At 41.2% G+C, this 20,513-nt stretch overlaps 8 protein-coding genes and 4 non-coding genes across 12 annotated transcripts; 5 read left to right on the top strand and 7 right to left on the bottom strand.

The window, feature by feature from the left end:
* Positions 1–12: 12 nt before the first annotated feature.
* On the top strand, positions 13–1,752 carry SJAG_05300 (inner membrane translocase Oxa101). Its single transcript, XM_002174496.2, has 3 exons — positions 13–294; positions 361–1,167; positions 1,237–1,752. The coding sequence occupies exons 2-3, from the start codon at positions 373–375 to the stop codon at positions 1,525–1,527; spliced, it is 1,086 nt and encodes a 361-aa protein (XP_002174532.1). The 5' UTR covers positions 13–294; positions 361–372; the 3' UTR covers positions 1,528–1,752.
* Positions 1,689–4,098, top strand: SJAG_03380 (actin cortical patch component Aip1). The gene is made up of 7 exons (XM_002174495.2): positions 1,689–1,978; positions 2,032–2,155; positions 2,209–2,310; positions 2,355–2,400; positions 2,450–2,495; positions 2,549–3,496; positions 3,547–4,098. The coding sequence occupies exons 1-7, from the start codon at positions 1,874–1,876 to the stop codon at positions 3,967–3,969; spliced, it is 1,794 nt and encodes a 597-aa protein (XP_002174531.1). The 5' UTR covers positions 1,689–1,873; the 3' UTR covers positions 3,970–4,098.
* SJAG_03379 (cytokinesis protein Cyk3) lies at positions 3,952–6,978 on the bottom strand. The gene is made up of 2 exons (XM_002174494.2): positions 6,886–6,978; positions 3,952–6,833 (listed from the first exon to the last, which is right to left on the bottom strand). Exons 1-2 carry the CDS (start codon positions 6,950–6,952, stop codon positions 4,120–4,122), a joined length of 2,781 nt encoding a protein of 926 aa, XP_002174530.2. The 5' UTR covers positions 6,953–6,978; the 3' UTR covers positions 3,952–4,119.
* Positions 6,979–7,072: 94 nt separating this feature from the next.
* Positions 7,073–9,867, top strand: SJAG_03378 (hypothetical protein). The gene has a single exon (XM_002174493.2). The coding sequence runs from the start codon at positions 7,459–7,461 to the stop codon at positions 8,740–8,742; it is 1,284 nt and encodes a 427-aa protein (XP_002174529.1). The 5' UTR covers positions 7,073–7,458; the 3' UTR covers positions 8,743–9,867.
* SJAG_03377 (phospholipase) lies at positions 7,332–9,849 on the bottom strand. The gene has a single exon (XM_002174492.2). The coding sequence runs from the start codon at positions 9,507–9,509 to the stop codon at positions 8,766–8,768; it is 744 nt and encodes a 247-aa protein (XP_002174528.1). The 5' UTR covers positions 9,510–9,849; the 3' UTR covers positions 7,332–8,765.
* SJAG_03376 (STE/STE20/YSK protein kinase Sid1) lies at positions 9,817–11,853 on the top strand. The gene is made up of 2 exons (XM_002174491.2): positions 9,817–10,216; positions 10,261–11,853. The coding sequence occupies exons 1-2, from the start codon at positions 10,079–10,081 to the stop codon at positions 11,530–11,532; spliced, it is 1,410 nt and encodes a 469-aa protein (XP_002174527.1). The 5' UTR covers positions 9,817–10,078; the 3' UTR covers positions 11,533–11,853.
* Positions 11,435–15,749, bottom strand: SJAG_03375 (inositol polyphosphate phosphatase). The gene is made up of 3 exons (XM_002174490.2): positions 12,347–15,749; positions 11,846–12,231; positions 11,435–11,804 (listed from the first exon to the last, which is right to left on the bottom strand). Exons 1-3 carry the CDS (start codon positions 15,317–15,319, stop codon positions 11,693–11,695), a joined length of 3,471 nt encoding a protein of 1,156 aa, XP_002174526.2. The 5' UTR covers positions 15,320–15,749; the 3' UTR covers positions 11,435–11,692.
* A 350-nt stretch (positions 15,750–16,099) lies between these two features.
* Positions 16,100–17,241, bottom strand: SJAG_03374 (septin Spn4; the record flags this gene model as incomplete). The annotated part of the gene is made up of 2 exons (XM_002174489.1): positions 16,100–16,296; positions 16,344–17,241. The coding sequence occupies 2 exons, from the start codon at positions 17,239–17,241 to the stop codon at positions 16,100–16,102; spliced, it is 1,095 nt and encodes a 364-aa protein (XP_002174525.1).
* A 589-nt stretch (positions 17,242–17,830) lies between these two features.
* SJAG_16099 lies at positions 17,831–17,901 on the bottom strand. The gene has a single exon. It is a non-coding gene; the product is annotated as a tRNA-Gly (tRNA).
* Positions 17,902–18,271: 370 nt separating this feature from the next.
* On the top strand, positions 18,272–18,343 carry SJAG_16098. The gene has a single exon. It is a non-coding gene; the product is annotated as a tRNA-Ala (tRNA).
* An 82-nt stretch (positions 18,344–18,425) lies between these two features.
* Positions 18,426–18,497, bottom strand: SJAG_16097. The gene has a single exon. It is a non-coding gene; the product is annotated as a tRNA-Met (tRNA).
* A 767-nt stretch (positions 18,498–19,264) lies between these two features.
* Positions 19,265–19,363, bottom strand: SJAG_16096. The gene has a single exon. It is a non-coding gene; the product is annotated as a tRNA-Ile (tRNA).
* Between the last annotated feature and the right edge of the window lie 1,150 nt (positions 19,364–20,513).

Below are 20,513 nucleotides of genomic sequence, written 5' to 3'. Positions count from 1 at the left end.
GTCGATTTTACCCTAACCTACAATACAAGTCACAACCACCACCAAATGACGTGTACTAAATGAAAACACGAACGCGTGAACTTGACATTGAAAGTTTGTGCTTGTAATTGCATTTTTTTTAAGGCTCAAATATTTTATCGTGTATGTTATGTGCTTATTAGTAACCTGTTAGGTATACAATTTTCTGTTTGTGTGTTGAGAAATAAGTCTTATGGCTTTTTGTGAATACTAATTTGGGAAAGAGCAGTTACCTAGAAGATAATTGTACAAAAATTCATTCTGTTGACACCACAAGTATGGATCTCTATATTTAGAATTACAATTAAATAAATATGACTCTAATGTGAATGGTTACTTTAGACAGTCTGAAGCATGTTGGATCCTGGAATGTTTCGTTATCTTAAACAGCATCGATTTCATGTTGGACGACCTTATAAATTGTCTCTGGGGATTAAATACAGAGGTCAAAGTTTTCGAGTTTCTCAAATCCGTTTACAGTCAACGGCACCTACCAATTTAGTGCATAGCAACTTGGCTGCAGATATTATTGCCTCAAATAGTACTGGCATATCACATTCTTACTGGCCATATGCTTTCATTCAGAATGCCGTAAATGGCATCCACTGTATCTCGGGAGCTCCTTGGTGGGCTTCAATCATTCTTACTACAATTGGTATTCGCTCTTTAATGCTTCCACTTACACTACGGTCTATGAAGAATGCTAGAGCATTATCACATATTCAGCCCCGAGTGAAAAAGTATGTGGATGCAATGAAAGCAGCAAAACTGGAGAACGACACGTACGCTGTCACTCAGAATGCTTATGCGATTCAAAAAATATACCGATCTAACAATATAAATCCCTTAACGGTAGCAATTTCTCCAATAATACAGGCAACAGTGTTTATTAGCTTTTTTTACGGACTTCGAAAAATGTCACAGGCCTCTATTGCAGGATTCAATAGTGGCGGTCTATTATGGTTCAGAGACTTGACAACCTATGATCCATACTATATTCTGCCCACGCTTAATGGCTTGCTTGTATTTCTTTCCTTTCGTGAAAACGCAAGATTCGGTACTTCATCAGCTGCGTCTTCTGTACACATGCAAACGTTTATGCAACTATTCTGTTTACTAACGCCATTTATAACGTGTCATGTTCCATCCGTACGTTGTGCTAAATCATATCCGTTTTCTATTTACTAACTCAGGAATCCTATATGGGATTCTTCAAAGTCTGTCTTTTTGTATTGGATACCTAGCACTATGTTTACCGCAATCCAAGCACTTGTTACTCGCAGACTCGATCGAGCAAAGCTTTCAAATACCAAAGATCCTGTCATTCGACAAGGTAGTTTTCCTCAGCAAGTCAAGGAAATGCTGAAAGCTATCAAGGACAATTTCCACCAAAGCTATTCAAAGTACCAGCAATTGAGTTATACACGCTCCTTGAGGGACAAAAGTGCCGTTAATTTATTGAGAAACACCGCAAATCAGCACAAAAATAAAAGGAAAAAGCATTCATAACTTAAGCATTATTGAATTTACGAATATTAACTTTGATTGTCACACAACACTTGCAAATGCAATTTATTATCTACACTTAGATACCTCAAAATCATCTTTGCTGACATTTTTTATTTTTTTATTTTTTATTATTTGGAAGGCCGAACATTATACAGAACTATGAAAGAATGAAAAGGTCTGTAAAGGCATCACTCATTATGATTATTAGTAAACCATTTCTCATTTTTGAGGCACATTTCTTTCGTAGGTGAAGTCTTACTAACTACCTCATACCCACATTGAACAGCTCCTCGAATCAAAGGTTATACAATCACACATTAGCTTTGCCATTTTCAACAAACATATCATGTCTTATTCACACGTTACTACCTGGGCACCCGCTCCACGAACTGTCCGTGGAGGAACGAGCCGCATCACTTATCATCCTAAAGAGAACAAAATTGCATATGCAGTAAGTAATAGAATTGCATCTAATTGAGGCTATATATTAACAGAGTGGATAAGAACAACAGATCTATTATTCTTAGAGACGTAGCACATCCTGACCAATGCTTTCAGTATGTAGGTCACACTGCTGCCACAACAGTAGCAAGATTCAGCCCTTCTGGCTTTTACGTTGCTTCAGGAGGTAACCCAAGAATGTGCCAATAATGTCCATGCTTACTAATGTTTAATGCGTAGATGCTCACGGAAATGTTCGAATTTGGGATTGCGTTGGAGAAGAACATATTCTTAAAAGCTCATTTGAAGTGTTAAGCGGTCCTATTCATGATGTAGATTGGGGTATGACTAGCTTATTTTTTTCTGAGGCATATGCTTACATTCAGATGGTGAAAGTCAAAGACTCATTGCTGTTGGCGAGGGAAAAGAAAGGTTTGTTCTATTAGTTGATGAGGGAACATGACAAACTTACACAAAAAAGGTTCGGCCATGCCTTCTCGGCAGATACGGGAAACACTATTGGTGAGGTATGTCAGCAAAATAAAACATTCACACGGAATTACTGTTATAACACTTATAGATTTTTGGCCATTCAAGTGTGATCAATGCAGTTACTATGAAACAAAATCGCCCACTTAGAGCTGTAACTGCCTCCGATGATCAGTCAGTAAATTTCTTCTTTGGTGTTCCGTACAAGTTTAACAGAAGTCTTCGTACTCATACAAAGTTTGTTTTTGACGTCCGCTATTCTCCTAACGATGATTACTTTGCATCCGTGGGTGCTGATGGAAAGCTTTTCTTGTACGACGGCAAAACTGGTGATGTCAGTAAAGAAATTAATGCCCATAAGGGCAGTATTTTTGCAGTTTCTTGGAGCCCAGATTCAACGCAGATTGTTACCGCTTCTGCTGATCATACCGTAAAACTCTGGGACTTCGCTTCTGGTGAATTAGTCCGTGAGTGGATCTTTTCAGAAACGGCATCTTTGGACAAGCAACAAGTTGGAATTGTTTGGGCAAACGACACCATTATTTCTGTGTCAATGGATGGAACTTTGACTTACTTGAAGCCAGACAGTAATGATCCCATTCGATCCATCATTGGACATCAACGCTCGATTACTGCATCTGCATTTTCAGCTGACAAGAGCCAACTTTTTACGGCATCTTACGATGGTAAAATTCTGTCCTGGGATATTGAAAAACAACTTGCTCAGGAGCTTGATGGCTCATCACATACTAATCAAGTGATGCAAATGATTAACGTAGGAAACAACGTTGTTTCCATTGGTATGGATGACACTCTACGTGCTATTGACGCCAACACTCGCACTTTTATTGGCGATGTCTACGCTACTGGTTTTCAACCGGTTGGTCTCTGCGAAGTAAACAAGGCTATTGTGCTTGTAACGGTTGCGGATATTCAAATATTGCGTAATTTCAAGAGATTGGCAACCGCTAAAACAGTTTACCAACCTAGCGCCATTGCTGCACACCCCACTAAACACGAGTTTAGTATTGGGGGTAGCGTATGTTTCACATTAATAAGGTCTGTGTACTTTACTAACTGATTTGTTAGGATTCTGTTGTTTACGTTCATTCTTTAGAAAACGACGAAATTTGTGAGACCACTAAATGTAAAGAATCTCAACATCCCATTACTTGCTTGTCGTACTCGCCTGATGGAAAGTACCTTGCCTGTGGTGACTCTTCTGGAAAGGTTGTTCTGTACGACGCAAACACTTATGAACTAATTACTTCTCGTTGGGCATTCCATACAGGTAGAATTGCAAGTATGGCCTGGCATCCCGACTGTAAACACTTAGCTACTGCTTCTTTAGATACGAATGTCCACATTTACTCTGTGGAACGCCCTATGAAATATATCGGCCTGAAGAACATTCATGCACTTGGTGCCAGTCAAGTGCAGTGGCTTTCAAAAACAGAGTTATTTACCATGGGAAGTGATGCTACCGTCCAGAAATGGGATATCACATTCTAGTTTATATTCTTTCTAATTTTAACATGCAAAAAATATATTTAGGCATCGTAACTCTAAGTATCTTGAACAGAATTAATGGGAACGATCTTGCTTATGTAAGCACTGAGCAAAGAGTTTTTAGTGGGTGAGGGTGCATTAATAAAACGTTAATTAAATTGCTTTCCACGTTGCAAAAACGATCCAGCGTCCAATTTTTTCACCCAAAACAAGTGCTCTGTACTCGCCAGTTTCGGATATTCTAAGAGTAAAGTATAACTGCTTGTTTTGCTCATAACCATTCTCCGAATGGAGACGAACAATCCTGCCGGTTGGTGTTTGCACTGCTAAACGAACCTCGGCGGGAACTTGAGCATTATTTGCAGCATGGGTCTTTATGCGGAATGTGTATTCAGCGCCGACATAGAGCCAACCACTTTGTGGAGTTACTATGTAGAGATCGACGGGAGGTGCATGAAGAACCGGATGTCGCGTAACAAATTCAAAAGGCGAGTTCTCACCGGTATGGAAGAAAGGAATTGACACTGCCATGGGATAGGCATTTGCCTTAGTGGTGTTTGTTGCACCTTTCCTGCCGGCATAAATGCGTAACACCGCATTTTTGCAATTGGAGGGCATAACAGCCTTTATTCGAACCATCCGAGTTGACGAATTTAAATAGTACGACTGAGTTAAAGCGTACTTACTGCCTGCGTCAGCTTCCTTGGTTCTTGAGAAATTGATGGACGAATCAACGTCCGCAACACACTCAACATCGGGAGGTATCTGCATGTCTAATTGAAGACACCGTAAACCATATAGATGCAATAAGCTCGTGTCATATCTAGAAAGTTGTAGGCCAAGAGTAAAGTAGACGGATGAAACGTAAGGGAGTGACATAGCGATTGGAGCTAAAATATCAGGCTCCAGAAACTGCTGATCAGGGTTTTCTGGTACATGCAAGTGAATACTTTCATGTGGTTTCATCAAGAAATAAAAGTCATCGGCATTCTGCGTAGATAAAACGCTATGCGGATGCATAGGGTTTGCCAAACAAGCGTCAATCAAACGAACTTCTTCGTCGACTGTCACCACATTCCAGGTGTGATTTATTGAGGTGACTTTAGCATAATATGGATTATCCGGAGACTTCAGGAAACCGTGAACGGTTTCACACCAGATATCAACGCAATTGCACATGTCTTTTACTAATAGTGCAATTTCAGAAGGTGAACCACGACACTCTTCAAGTACTTGTTTGCTGGATCGAACAGGAAGAAAAGAATTATTTGGCTCTTCCATTTCAATACGTTCAGCAACGAAGATAAAAATAGCACGCATTTTAAAAATAGGGTTGTCCAATCCATTACAAAGATAAGTCCTCGTTAAGTTCTTGATACTAACAAAAGAATCAGAAATCTGTACAGATCGTGCCTGCTTGTCAACAAGACTAAAATTCATGTTTCGTGTATCTAATCCATGACTAAAAGCGATAGCCTCGCCGTCTACCAGCACATTACCTGCACAGTTATTCAGTACTCGGAATGGTTGATAAGAAGGCATGCGCAATGTTTCTACAACGAATTGGCGTTTTTTGGATAGTTCATCCGATTGATAAGTAGCCACACGTTGTAAATCTCTTCGAGCAGCCTCAAGGGTATGAGAGGGTATTGGAGTAGTAGACTGATTTGCTTTTTCAACGATCGCTGCTCTCGAACTTCCTAAAGCTGGATCCGAATTGGAAGACGAAAATGTCGCTATACGCTTGGATGAGTGTCGTCCCAAAAGTTTTCTAAAAGCCTGTTTAAAAAACCCAGTGCTTCGTTTGCGAAAAGATTGTGAACTAGACGGACGTTGGTTCGATCCGTGTGCGGGTGGTGACAGGCTAGATATGTTTGTTTCAACCCTGCTTAATGGTACAAAAGTTGAGACCGGTTTTGGAATAGGTGCGGGTGCACTCTGAAAACGTCTGTGATGCGGAACAAACTCAGCAGAAGAACGTGCCATGGATTTCTGACTTGTGCGGGTATTCATGCGAGCAACAGATATTGGCTGTACAGGAGAGGGAACAGCTGCCGCGGTAGCAGCTGCGAGAGCCGCAACAGTCGTAGCCGCCTTCGTGGGCAAAGGTGGAGGCTTGTTTGACGTTTGACGAACTGAGGTTGTACTGGCGTTTTTCTGCCAAGAAACTGTTGCATTTGGAATAGACGGGGAAACAGGTCGAGGGGAAGGGGTTCGGCTCATGATGCTAGCAACATCGGCAGTTATGACAGACCGTGCATCAGCACCTAAAATGGAAGAGGCAGCTGACTTCCGACGGACATGCATTTTGTTAAGAGAGGACATGACATCTTCCATAGCACTTTGCATCGGACTGGGAGACAATTTGGCCCTGTCAACTGAGGAGTTGACGAATGCCGGTGATGGAGCTCGACTGGAATGTCGTGAACGGGATTTATTCATGATGGAAGCATTTGAATTTGTTGGTAACAAATGTCTTGAGTCGGAAAAGCTGTTCCTGCTACTTTGTTGTAAACCAGATTGAAAAGATCCCTGGGAGAGCTTCATTGGTGACGAAATAGGGCCTGTAGCAGAGGAAGTGAGAGGGCTTGTCGATAAGCTATATGTGGAATCTGCTCTGCTGGAAGGCCGAGCACTGCTGTTCCTTCGAGACCGACCGTAGCTAGGACTTGATCCGGAAATTGGACTTTTTCTTGGTATTTCATTTGGTATCATTTGAGGTGAGCTTCCTTTTGTATCCACAAAGTCAACAAAATTACTTGGAAACAATCCTTGGCTGTTTCCATCCAAACTTCTACCGATCCACCATTTTCCGTCTCCATAGCTTAGACATTCAACTAGATCACCTTCATTGAGACTCAGGTCTCCTGTTGAAAAGCATGTTAGCTACATACTCCGGAAGTAACAAAAAAGACATACCTGAGCGTTCTCCACGCCATTCATAAAGAGCACGAACAATGCAAGGCAACGGCCTAAGATTCTGCATCTGCCAACAGAGTTCGTGTATGTGTGTACTGTAAATAGCAGCAGAGAAGGCGTGTCCCTGTGCAGGTAAACAAATACTCTCGTACCGTCCTCTAACGGAATATGATAATATCAGTTAACACCTTGGTACGCAATTTAACGCATTAGTATCTCAGCGTGTGAGATTGTCCGTGTTGAAGTCTCAGCAAGAATACGTAAATAGCGCTGTTACGTTAAAGTATGACCATTACTTTTTCTGTAAATTATAATTAAAGTTTGGAGTACCTTGTTGAAAACTCCAATAACGTCTTTCTTAAAGTCGTAGCAGTGTGCAATATCCCGTACAACAAAAATTCTATTTGTTAAGAAATTTTGTAATTTTTTTACAGACACATTGGACAAACTCATCGTTCGTGAAGTTTCAACGTTGTATTAATTTTCTCGATTTCCTACCAAACGTCTTTTTTTCTTTCTTCGTCTGTTTGCAATAAGATTACATGGTCTATATGACCCGAAGAATGGCTATATATGGATGACTTTAAATCATTACTAGAAGCACTCGATTGCAGTGAGAAAGAGGCAACTGATGGTTGGGGAATTGACTTTGTGAACACTCCTGCCTGGACAAAAACACTAATAAGCTCTGATTTGACTCCAGAATTGACATCAGAATCGGCAGCTTGGAAGAATGAGATACAACGTCAAGACCCTATTGATGAGTGCTCAATAAACAATTCGTTAACAAGAATCTTTGGGCCATACAAAATGCCAAGTCAACTAATTCGAGGAATTGGTAACTATAATGAGCTCACAGACTCAACAATGAATGTTTTTTGTCGGTTGTTTGCTCCTTTTAACCAGAATAAGACTATACAACAACTCAGAACGGGAGCTTTAACAAAGTTATTTCGGGAACATATGCTTTCTTGGGGTCAGGAACATTTTTTTGAGAAATCACAAAATACAGCGGTGTTTTGCTGGTCAAGCTCGTATAAAAGTGAGCTGAAACGCGCAAGACGAAGTCTCCGACGGCAAAGAAGTAAAAACAGTATTCAACCTACTTCTCCTGACAAAGCACATGCCATTACACCGACAACAGCATTCTCTCCGGAAGATGAGAATTTTACTTCCATAAGGAGAAATAAAAGCATACTTAATCAGATAACTCAAAACGAAAAACTTGATACTGCCAATTATCAAGAGAGTGAACATAATAAGCAATTACAAACGGATTTTGACACACAACGATCACCTGTGTCTCATCCTGAAGAAGACGATCAGAGTGCTAAGGCGAAAACGAATAGTAAAAAACCGTCATCAAGTGACTCTATTCTCAAACATACTGTTGATGCAGTGAACGACTTTCTAAGCAACACTATATCACTTGCCGATTCCGCAACTAACGATGATGAACATAATCTGCATATGCAAAAACAAAGTGAGACTTTCCCAACTAATGCGCGTCCAGAGACATTGGATCAGGATTTGCATTTACCCGTTCAGAGGCCCGAAGAAAATGTCAATGCAGAATGTAACGTTTCCGTGAATTCTGACGATGATTGGGGTGACTGGAAACAAGCACAGGATGATTCAAATGGAAGTCCGGAACCACAATCCGTTGACACTCCTAAACAGAATGAAAATAATGGTTTGGGTCGATCACTTGATTTTTCCAATTTTGATTTAAGTGTCCTTGAAAAGGGCACTTCTTCTCGCAGCGTGTCTGCCGAGCGAACAATTCCCAACAATAATGAAAGTGAAGCGGTTGATTCCGTTCTCAAACAACTCCCAGATTTATCTTATTTATTATGAGACTTAAAATTTTACGATACAGCTTAGTCTGTTAATGAGATTGCATTTTCCGGTACGCCAGAACGAGAGTAAAGGAATTGGCTGAGCCATTCTATTACCTTATACCATTCTTCCGGAGTGCAAGGCATTTCTGTCCGGTCCTTTCTATTCCAGCACACGAATTTTGTAGAAGAGAATGTTTGTTGAAGCCGTTTTTTTTCATACATAGTACAGACCTGCGCTGTTTGTTTCTCGGCGACAAGTATGGGAATATCTATCTGCCGTTTAGGTAACGATATTGCTAAGGGTAACGAAGAACCAAAACTCATAACCCCGCCTAGTAACTTGTGCCGTTCTTCAGCATACTTTTCAGCAAACTTTAAAGCTACCATTCCTCCTTGCCCAAAACCAAGTAGAAATATCCGTCTACTGGGAATTTCGCAGGAAGATTCTATTTTGCTCACTATAAGTTCCAACAATTCAAGACTTTTTGAAAAATCGGCTTCCATATCGACATCACCATTTTGGTCAAAATGGACGTCTTCTCCCCACATCCAGTTTCCTCCAGGATTATCTGTTCCCAATGGAAGCACGTATGGTGCACGTAGTGAAATATAACTTGTCCAAGGAATATGGAGCCTGTGTGCCATATTTGTGAAACTGAGATTAGAATCGCCGAAACCATGAAGCAATAGAATCACATTGTAAGATGCCCTACTCTTTCCAAATATTACATCTGCTGTGACATTGGGCGGTATGCATTTCTTAAGCAAATCCGCGCTCTCCATTTTTTTATTATAGTGAAAGAAACGAATTATAACAATGAGCTTTAATTTTCACTCGCACCCGAAACAGTTTCTTCTTTGATTTGTGCTTGTTCTGCGTGCTGAATATCCTGTATGATTCTCGCAACGGCTTCTGGATGGACGTTGTTTTCGCATAAACTGATACACAACGAAAGTGTGCTTTTATCAATATTTACGCCAAGCAGGTTGCTAATTTCATAGAGAATATCTATAGTATCACTTGCGTTTGCTGGCGATGTGCTCATTAAATACAATAGTTTCTCTTTTCTTTTTTAATTTAAGTATATTTAGTTAAAGCTAGCGTCAAGGCTGGATAGGAAACGTTCACTTTCGAAAAAAATACAATTAGAACAAAACAACTCAACTGAAACCTGAAGAGTATTGATATTTTTAATTAACTCTTGGAGTGCGCTCTTAATGTTTTGTTGGTTCTTTTAGCGCTAAAAAGAAACGAAATATTATCATAATTTATTACTTGGATATATATACATATAATTTCTTTCTAAAATTCGAAAGCTCATAGAGCAATACAGACGATTTAGAAAAACATAATGGTTTTTGATACAAACCATCCATATTCTCTATCTGCTTCTGAATATGAGTTAGAAGAAAAATTGGGTACTGGTTCTTTCGGAACAGTATGGAAAGCTAAAGAGCTGTGTACTGGCAGAATTGTTGCAATAAAGCAGGTATGTCTTTAATATGAACGATAAATCTTACAAGAGTCTCATAGATTGATTTAGAAGCCAGCACGGATGACATATCAGAAGTTCAGCAAGAAGTTGCAGTCTTGTCTGCTTGTGAAAATCCCTATATTATTAGATACTATGGTTGTTTCGTAAACGGTTATCACCTTTGGATCCTCATGGAGCATATGGAGGGCGGTTCCGTTGCAGGCTTCTTAAAAATTGAGCCGCTTTCCGAAGCTCAAATTGCCATTATTACTAGACAGATTCTTCATGGACTTTGCTATCTACATTCCCAGAATAAGATACATCGAGATATTAAAGCTGCGAATCTCTTGATGTCCGAAGATTGCCATGTGAAACTTGCCGATTTCGGCGTAGCTGCTCAACTTTCTAATGCTGCATCAAGAAGACATACCTTTGTTGGAACACCGTACTGGATGGCTCCAGAGGTAATTCAACAGGCAGATTATGACCAAAGTGCCGACATCTGGTCTCTAGGAATTACAGTAATTGAGATGGCCATTGGTGCTCCTCCGCTTTCAAACATGCATCCAATGAAAGCGATCTTCAAAATCCCCATTCTTGAACCACCAACTCTCAAAGGCACTCAATTCAGTGATTTGTTACGGGATTTTTTAAGTTGTTGTTTGCAGCACATTCCATCATCACGGTGGTCGGCAGCAAAGCTATTAACTCATCCGTTTGTGCAAAACGCGGGAAGCATACATGAGTTACATATACTGTTAGATAAAAGACAGGATTACCTTGAGCATACCAACACAAATACCTTTTCTGAAACCGATACTTATTCACCACAAAGCACAATCAGATCTCGGGCTACCGAAACTATTGACAAATTTGAAGACTGGGACTTTGGCACTGTTCGTCCTCCTCAGGAAAATACTCAAGTTTTTGATAAAACTGTTAAGGCAACCTCATCTACAACCAAAAATAATACACTTCGCTCCACGGCGAGTCCTCAGTCATATTCTACTAAGGAAAAATCAGAAGACACTGTGACTAGAGTTCCAGTTTTGAAGAAACTTGGAACAAACGGGGCAGTCAAGAAAGCTTCCCATGACACTCTTCATGGAATTCTTGCAAACCTTCTTTCAGATGAGACTTTACCAGCAGAGCAGCATATCTATTTAAAGCAATTGGATCAAGCATGGTGCATGCTCGATACCTTTCTACAAAAACGAATCATGCGCCTACTAACTCAAGACAAACACCTCAAAGTACGACCTGGGAGAATCGGAAGCTTACTTCTATCAAGATGGTTAGAAGAAACAGCTAGACGTCAAGGAGAGATTTAATATTCATAAACAAAAGGAAGGATAAAAAAAATAAAAAAAAGAACGGACATAAATGTATTTCATGATATTTCTTGACTTGCTAAAATTTTCATTATTATAAACCGCTTGGACTACCATTAATTCGCATCATATACAACGCCATCTGAAATATAAAACGTAATTAAGGTGTCTGAAGAGACTTAAGAACTTCAACCACATCCCAATCTGTTTTGTTAAGCATTTCAATAGCAGTATCATAACCAACGTTAGCCAACGATGCTACATATGCAGTCCTGTAATTGTTAGTAAGCGTATCACAGTTATAAGCGCGTACTTGGTATCTTTTCTGATAGAGTCTGAATATACAATCCATTCATCCTTGACTTCTTCCCACACGATACTCTGCTCTTTAGGGTTGACTAATTTTACCTGAGCATGTAACAAAGCAGAAATGGGTCTATGATCCGATGTTTTAATTTCATAGCGTCGGTAATTGCTCGCTGAAATCCAGTATTCATTTCCCCGGTAACATACACGATCGCACCAAGCTGGAACTCTTTTTTTCTCACTAGTATCGTATGTATCAGAACGCAGATCATACTTGTATGTGGGCGGAAACGTTAATTTGGGCTCCACAAACGTCCGTAGTCTGAAATTTGCATTGCGCTTAAATTCCAAATGTAACTGGTCACTTTCAAGTAAAGCATCAAGATTTCCTTTCTTAATATAGTCCAAAACTTTAGGCCTTATAAGATTAATTCGGTAGTTGAGGTCACCATGTAGCACACATATTTCATGGTCAAAATTTTGGAGCCATCGCCACCCTCCAACAAACAAATTTAAATTGGTTTGTTTCATTCGGTTCCGAATTCAGTGTTGCGTTGTCCAATATGCTTGCAAGATCGTTGTTTCTCGCATTCTTGTTCGCTTGGCCGGCTGCGAGATGACAATTTACAATACAGAAGGAAGTGTCATCCATCACAAAGCTGAGTACAATGGCGCCCTTATTTCCGTGCAACCCACCGAGACCAGTCTTCACAGTAGTTGCCTGCAACGATCTTATACGTTGTTCATCATGAGACTTAACAAAAACACAAGTAAATAATCCAACAAGACTTTCGCAGGTCAGTAATCGATAGTCATTATTACCGCCTGCTCTTCGCATTCCCGTTTCTAACTTTTCTCTCCAAAGTCGATATTGATTAGAGAGATTGTTTTGAGAGCTGGCCGTATTGCTGGATGAAAGTATACTCTTAGCTGTAAGCTTTTTGTTCTCAAGGTCTACAAGCTCCTGAAAACCAAAAACAACAATCTCAGGAAAGTTGTTCTCCTCTAATAATGTTTCACTGAAGTTGGCTCCTTCAACAGTTTCATCAAGCTCCGAAGGCTTACAGGCACCCGCATTCCATGAGCAAATAAGAATAGAAACTGGACTAAATTCGCAATAATCCGAAAACCTTCTTCGCATTTCGTTTGACAGCCAATCAGTCATCATAAGACCATCCCAAACTTTCAGAACAGGAGATGACATACTGAACACCTGAAGACGCTTTGCCTTCCAAAGACTATGCGGATCATATCCAAGTATAGTAGAAGCACCACTATGACCAGTTTTATGGCCTTGCCAACTCTTAAGAAGCCGCCAAGGTTTCGACGTTACGTCAAAAACATAAATCATACCAGTGGTATATGAAGCCCACAATGTATTACCAACGCCAACTAATGAGCTGATGCGGTAAAACGAGCTGCTTGTAATCAGCTCCAAAAAACAGTGTTCAGTTTTTGAGAATATAGATATTTTACCATCCACATGGCCATAATATACACAATCATCAATTGCGGGAACACATGCACCACAAGTAATATCACCGATCAAACCTGGAGGAGACATGGGAGCCGGTAAAACAGAGAAGTCCTCGGAGTTTCTTGCATATACGTCAAAAATATGAATGCTTTTTCCGACAACAATCCATATATACTTTCCATCAATGGCCATCGCATGTCGAGCGTGTGGAACAACGCGAAGCGATTTAGGAGCACCTTGAACAGTGAGACCCACAAGTTCGTCTGATTGCCAAATAAAAAGGTGTCCATCATCATCCAGACTCCAGATACTATCCTCAACAGCTAATAAGAAGGTGATGTTCGCCTGTACAGACGACCGTTTGGACACAATTTGAAAGTTCTGCACATCCACTTCCCACAAAGAACCATCTTTGGTTCCTACCCAAACAAAGCGTCCGTCATCCTCCGGATTCTGATACGATGGCTTAAAAACGATAGAAGAAACCTTTGCCGTGTTTAAAGGTAAATGCCATTTACACTCCCCGGTAAGTGTATTAAAAACTCGAAGAGCACCAATTCCAGCAACGACCAAACAAGTACCATTGACGGCAAAAACGCGAGCATCAAAATCTGCAGACATAGAATGACAACCTCTTAAAAACATTGGAGCCTTGCGGCTCATCAAAGAAGCATCAGGGAACTCTCCCTTTAACAACTTATCACCAGATGAAGTAGATGCATTTATAGACGGAGCCGAAATCGTACTGGCGGAGGTCTCAACAGCCTTCTCTTTCGCTTTTTCTTTCGCCTTCTCTTTCAGCCTCTCTTTGGGTATTGCGGGGGGGATGATGCAGGGAATTGTTTTTTTGCGGATAGGGGGCCGAGGAAAAGAAACGTTTGAAACTGAATGGCTCTGCGGCTCTGGATGTGTAGGAATGGACGGAGAATGAGGAGGGACGGGTGGAGCGGCAGCAGGTGCGGCATTTCGCGGAGGCAATTTCGGGGCAGCAAGAGGCGCACTCAATGGTTCAGAATGTGGATAAGGCAAGGTATTTGGAATGGGAGACGAAACCAAACGTGGACGGTTTAAGCGAACGGGAGGGTTCGGCGGTAATCGAGGTAAAGTACGGGGTTTTTCCGTTGTTATGACTTGTCGAACGGGTGTATTAGGGATTTCGGAAACTTGTTGGTGCTGTGCAGGAGGGACAACAGGTTGTTCTTGTTCCGCCTGTCCCTGTGATTTCATAAACGATTGGACTGGAGCGGACGTAGACACATGACTGATGGGGTGAACTGTGTTGGAATTCTCGACACTCTCTACGAGGCGTTCGCGAATGGATGGATCTGTAGATGTTCGTGGGGGAACAGCTGGAGTTATGCCGGTATGAGCGGCTGATGGTTCGGGAGGTAAAGACAGTGTTGAAGAAGCTGGCGCCACCGGCAACGAAGTAAGAGCAGTCGGCGTGTTTGGTGCTAACGGTAATGAAGGCGCTATTGTAGGCTTTGTTGCATAGTTAGGCTTCGGTTTTGGCTTTGGACGAGGTGGTGGAGGAGCCGGTGGCCTTATGCGGTGAACTGGAACAGAAGGGGCCGCGAGATGAATACTGGGGCTTGAACTATGTCCACTTCTAACAGTAGTATCATCTGCATCCTCTGATGACGCAGAAGCCGGAGACGCATAACGCGCACTGTGGGGACTTCCCATTTCAAAGTAACTGCGTCGTTTTTCCGCGTCCGGGATGCTTTTACGCACAGGCGATATAGTTACACTTGGATCAGGTCCATTCACCCGACCATCCATTCTTTTAGGTGCCAAAGACTTTGAACGGAGCAACCGGGGGTCCTTGGACAGATCTCGACTGCTTGCTGCTTCAGAAACAGGCCCAGAAGTAGTATGAAGGTGCTCACCATTCTGTCCCTCACTCAACAGAGCTTCAAATCGCGAACGGAGGGACGAAACCGATGGTGAAGGTTCTAATTCCCCATTCTCTTCTTCGAGACTACGTGTGCGTATCGATTCCATAATCCATGTATTTTAATGTAGTTGGTCCTATTTCTCGTCAACTTTTAAGTTTTAATGGTCTACCTGGCTACTAGAGTTTGCCGAAGAACGAAACAACTCAAAGCAGAAGTAATGAATATCCAGGCTCAATGGTTTGGTGGAAGAAGGCGCAGATGCTGATCCGTTTGACGTGTTGTTGTTGTGGTTATCCACATCTGAGACCGTACGAGTGTTGTTGTTGGGTTTATACAGAAAAAACACTAGCAACGAAGGAACGGGTGTGAGGGATGCACACGGGTAGGTGGGGGACATCCGCCACATTGAAAGTAAAAAATGAGTAGGCCTATAGTAATAGTTTTAAGAGATAGACATGGCTGTATGTAAATGTTCGACAATGAAGATGCTTGAATTGGCTAATGAACTTTGAGGCGTTGTAGGTGTGAAGTATCATTTTTTAAGTACATAACGGAGTAGTATAGTGCAGATTGAACGAGAATACGTTTTCTGGCTGAAGTTAGTGAGCTAGTCTGTTGAGAGTTTTAATAGAAAATGTAGATACTCTTAGTAACTGTTTTACTGTCATTACAGTAATTTTCATATGCGCTAATTCTGTCGCGAAATTAAAGCATATGTGAAACATATTGTGCTCAGCTACGGATTTCACTAAGAGTTTTCATTTAGTTGAGGTCATAAAAGGATATCAATTAAAACATAAATGCTCGCTCTCCGATCACGAACTTGAAGCCGGTGGAAGAGCAGGGTTATTTGGCAAAGATAACAGAGAAAGAAATATAAACAACGCTAACGCTTGCGAAGAGAAGATGCGGTTTGAATCCGCTCAATTTCATGTTCCAGCTGTTTTATGAAGAAATGCTGTGCTTCAAGATCTTTGTTTAAGCGGTCTCGTTCAGCAATAAGACGTTGTTCCCATTGACGGAAACGAGCCTCTTCTGCTCTAACTTGTTCGGTAAACTTACGACGAAGTTGTTCCTCCTCTTCTTTAAACTTTGCGTTGTCAATTTTACGAAATTTAGGCTCTCCGTACTGACGAGTCTCCATTTGTTCTCGACGATAAGCTTCGTAAAAGTGATCCTCAGTTGTTTGAATAAGGTCAAGCATGCAGTTACGAAGTAATAATTACGAAGTTGGTTTGAAATCGCAATGTCTTCGTTTTCCAGGTCTACAACTCCCCAGGGATACTTTCGTCCACGCACGATACGGCCATCAGGCATCTCAATGTTCCCTTGACTTCCCACAACAGCAAATGGCATGGCACTAATGATGGCTTGAGCTTGGCGAGAAATGACCGGATCATCATCATCGAGAATGGGCTTAAATATTGTAATGTCGTTAGCGTCGAGGACTTGTTTTATCCGAGATTTGTACAGAGCGAGATCACTTCGTGAGTAAACATCTGCTTTCGCAATAACAGGAATCAAGTTTACTCGTTTAGATAGTTGCTTGATTGCCTCCAAATCCAAAGGTTTAATCCCTTTGCAATATGGACGAAGAAAATAGAGACAGGCGTGAATACGCGCATCGACAATGTTACGTCGATCAGGTTGTTGATCTCTACGCATGTAAGATTCGTACTGATCCTCAATAAACTCTAAAACAGATTCCCAGCATCCTGAGTTGTTGATGTAGTCACCGTATCCCGGAGTATCAATAACAGTTAATCGCATATGAAAGTTTTTTTCTTCCAATTCTGCTCTAGAAACCTCAATCTCCACATTCTTATGAAGCTGCTTCTCAAAACGTTTAGAAGCATCGCGAGGCAATTTAAGTGTAGTTGAGAATAACGTGTTACAGAATGTTGTTTTTCCAAGTCCCGATTCACCGCATAATAAAATTGTGAAGGAAGTACCGTTTCTTGACACGATACGATGGCGTTGGTTGGGAAGGTCAGCTATACCGACTTGAGTAAAGTCTTCTGTATCCATGGCTTATCCTGTGATGGTGAAGAAAAAATGCAAAGAAATCACAGAAAAGGTCGTTACAGATGTGAATATTAAGGAAAGTCAGAGCAAACTCGGATACGCCGTTTGTAAACCCAGATCTGGTGTAAACCTATTTTCGAGAATGTGAGATATGGTGGTTGGCTAGGCGGGCACCCGGCGGCTGAGTCCAAACGTGGTAATATCGGACAAAGCAATAATTCGAAGTGAGCAACATTTTATTGACACAACAATTACTGTTATTTTGTTTGTTGGGGATTTTTTGATGAACAATTATAACTAATATCATAAACCAATTTCACAGAATTACTAAGACTTGAAAATAAGGAAACGATAACAATAAATACAAGGCTACAAAGATACAGTAAATTACTTAATATATTAGGTTTCCTCCACTTATTAGATAGTATAACAATGAATAATATAAAGCGCCAAAAAGAGAGGAAAAAAGGAAAATAAATGATACATTAACAACGTAGTACTGTTTCCAGCACGCACGGACAAAATGTGATTCATTGATAATTATAACACGGCACCAGAAGTGCAAAAAGAATAAAGCAAAAAAGAACACGGATGCATCAGCCGGGAGTCGAACCCGGAGCTAATGCTTGGAAGGCATTAATGTTACCGCTACACCACTGATGCTCATTGAAAAGAAACTCCCTGTAGTCATCATAGTTGCAATTGCACTCATTTCATTTTGTCTTATGCTCACTTTCCGTAAGGTACGGCATCTTGTGGGAAGGGTGGGGCTGCTAGCGTTCGAGAGATTTGCAATGTCTGCGTTAATTTGTGAGAAAAGCGGAGCGGTAACAGCTCTAGAGAGACATTACATCGCTCTGTTTTGGTCCTGTCGTCGGAAAGCGCGAACAGCAGCACACAGTCCAATAGCAGACGGGATCAGTGAAGAAGAACAGGAAATCCATTCTTCCTTGCAAGAGACACTAACAGACACTACTTAACTGTAGAGAACAAATCACTTTACAGAACACAACAAACAGAATAAAACAGCGGAGGGCATATGATGCAGTGGTAGCATGCTCGCTTTGCATGCGAGTCGTCCTGGGTTCAATCCCCAGTGTGTCCAGCTCCTTTTCTTTTTACTGCCGGTCTGCTCTGCGTGCAGCCAATGATGTGTGCACGCCAAAAAATGAAAAAAGGGAAAAAGGTTGCGAGGCCAGGTTTCGATCCTGGGACCTACGGGTTATGAGCCCGTCGGAGTTCCACTCTCCTACCTCGCACTCCACTGAACATTGCACTTTGTTATAGTTTATATAGTGGTCATCAGAAAATTACTATTACTTATTATCACTTATTACCACTTACTATTACTACATACACAAACATACACACACACGATTTCCCTCTTTTAGCATGCGTACCCGCTTGCAGCACTCGCTTTGCTGTCCACTGTTTAACATCGGTGACAGCAGCAAAAAGACGTGGAGACCCCCTTCCCTGCTGCGACGGCTCGAGTGAATCCTATCGCTGTCGCACTGCCTCTGACCCGGGGTTGACGTGCGTTGTTGCCAACCTCTGCCGGTGGCCCCGTGTTTAATCCCCTCGGCTGCTGGCAGCTGCCCGCCAGAGTCCGTAGGGGAATCAGAGGATCAACAGCGAGACTCGAACCCGTGCACACCACCCCACCAGGTGACGAAGGGACTGTCTCTCCATCTGAGCCATTACAGCTTGAAAGTCGCCTTTCTAAGCCTATTATATAGCATTGCTCCTTGCTCCCCCACTTCTTGTTCCACTTGTTGATTCTTGTTCATATTCAGTTGTACTAAATGATTACTCCTAACATGGTTGCTAACATAGTTAGTGGTAATTAAATAACGTATACGAGGCAACATAACATTCTTTGAACAGCACACACATCATAGATACTAGCTAGACTTGGTGCTGGCTTGTTTTGTTTCATCCCAATCGCCAGCAGAAGAGGCCAAAATCATGCACCATCATATGCCGATGCACCACAGCCGTTTCACGCAAACAAAACAAAAAGCTATGCTCCCAGCGAGGATCGAGCTCGCGATTTTCACGTAGCATACCTGGCAGGAGGTGTACCATATAAGCATGAAGCCTTAACCAACTTGGCCACGGGAACTTTCTTGCTCTATAACGGAGCTCAGTGTTAGTTTAAACGAATGTCGCTTACTAGATGGACTAATCGTTTGACAGGAGAGAAAGTTTCTAGTTTAGAGAACGTTTTAGTTGAATATTATATTAATCAGTTTATTGCTCGGCGGCTATCTGAATGTTACTTGGGGTCTTTTACACTGTTGTGACAGTGGAGGACGGATATCTAGACCGGAGTTCTAAACTAGGCATCTGGAGTATTGTGTTTAACAACTTTCGGCCAAACTGCATATCACGTATGGATTTAAATGTGTGATCCGAACCTGGGACATTTTATGGTTTAGAACTTTGGTGCAGTAAGTATCTTCACCCAAAGATGAGTGAAAATTGTTGACTGGCATTGAATGGGTTCTTTCGAGATAGCTATTTGGTTACAAGTATAGAGACTTGCAAATCGATTCCTCCCCGATATGCAATGGGAAACGATGATATAATTCATATGATGAAGTTAGAAGCAGTTTTGATTAACATGCATACTTGCGATAAGTCTACAGAAATATCCGTTAAACACTAATAGTAAGCATAAATAGTTACAAAATACTTAACTGGATATCGTTTATAGCGGTCTTTTACGGTCATGAATTGATTAAAGCAACATCTAGGCTCGAAAAACGGCCACTCTGGCAGAAGTCATAACAAAATGAAACTGTACATCATGTCCGACTAATGGACAAACCAAAGAGTAAGCATTTTCCCTAAACAAAAATAGCCGTAGTGCATTTGATGAACGTTTAAGACGAAATGATAGGAAAAGTCTAAGCACTGACTAAGTAGCTGCTTCCAGAAACTTTCTAACTCGTCATTATAAATAGATCAAATGTAGTAATCATTTTATTAATTATAATCGTTTGAATGTAGTATAAGACAAATATTTCTGTTTATACAGATGCTTAAGAAATAAGGCTTAGTTGGTTACTAAGGCTACAAGGAACGCTTAAGTTAAAACATTAATTAATCTATAAACAGTCCACTTATTGCTCAATGGTACTTAATCTGACTACCTATGCATTTTATTGAGGAGGACGAAGTATTAGAGTACACTTTTTTGGCTTGCTTGATGTTCAACCACTATCTCAAGTAAGCTTTCCAAATAACTCTTTCAATTGGAAACACCAAGT

Source organism: Schizosaccharomyces japonicus, assembly GCF_000149845.2.
Source record: "Schizosaccharomyces japonicus yFS275 unplaced genomic scaffold supercont5.2, whole genome shotgun sequence".
NCBI classification, from domain to species: domain Eukaryota; kingdom Fungi; phylum Ascomycota; class Schizosaccharomycetes; order Schizosaccharomycetales; family Schizosaccharomycetaceae; genus Schizosaccharomyces; species Schizosaccharomyces japonicus.
Note: the sequence above shows the minus strand (reverse complement) of the source record. Positions and strands in the feature narration are given on the sequence as shown.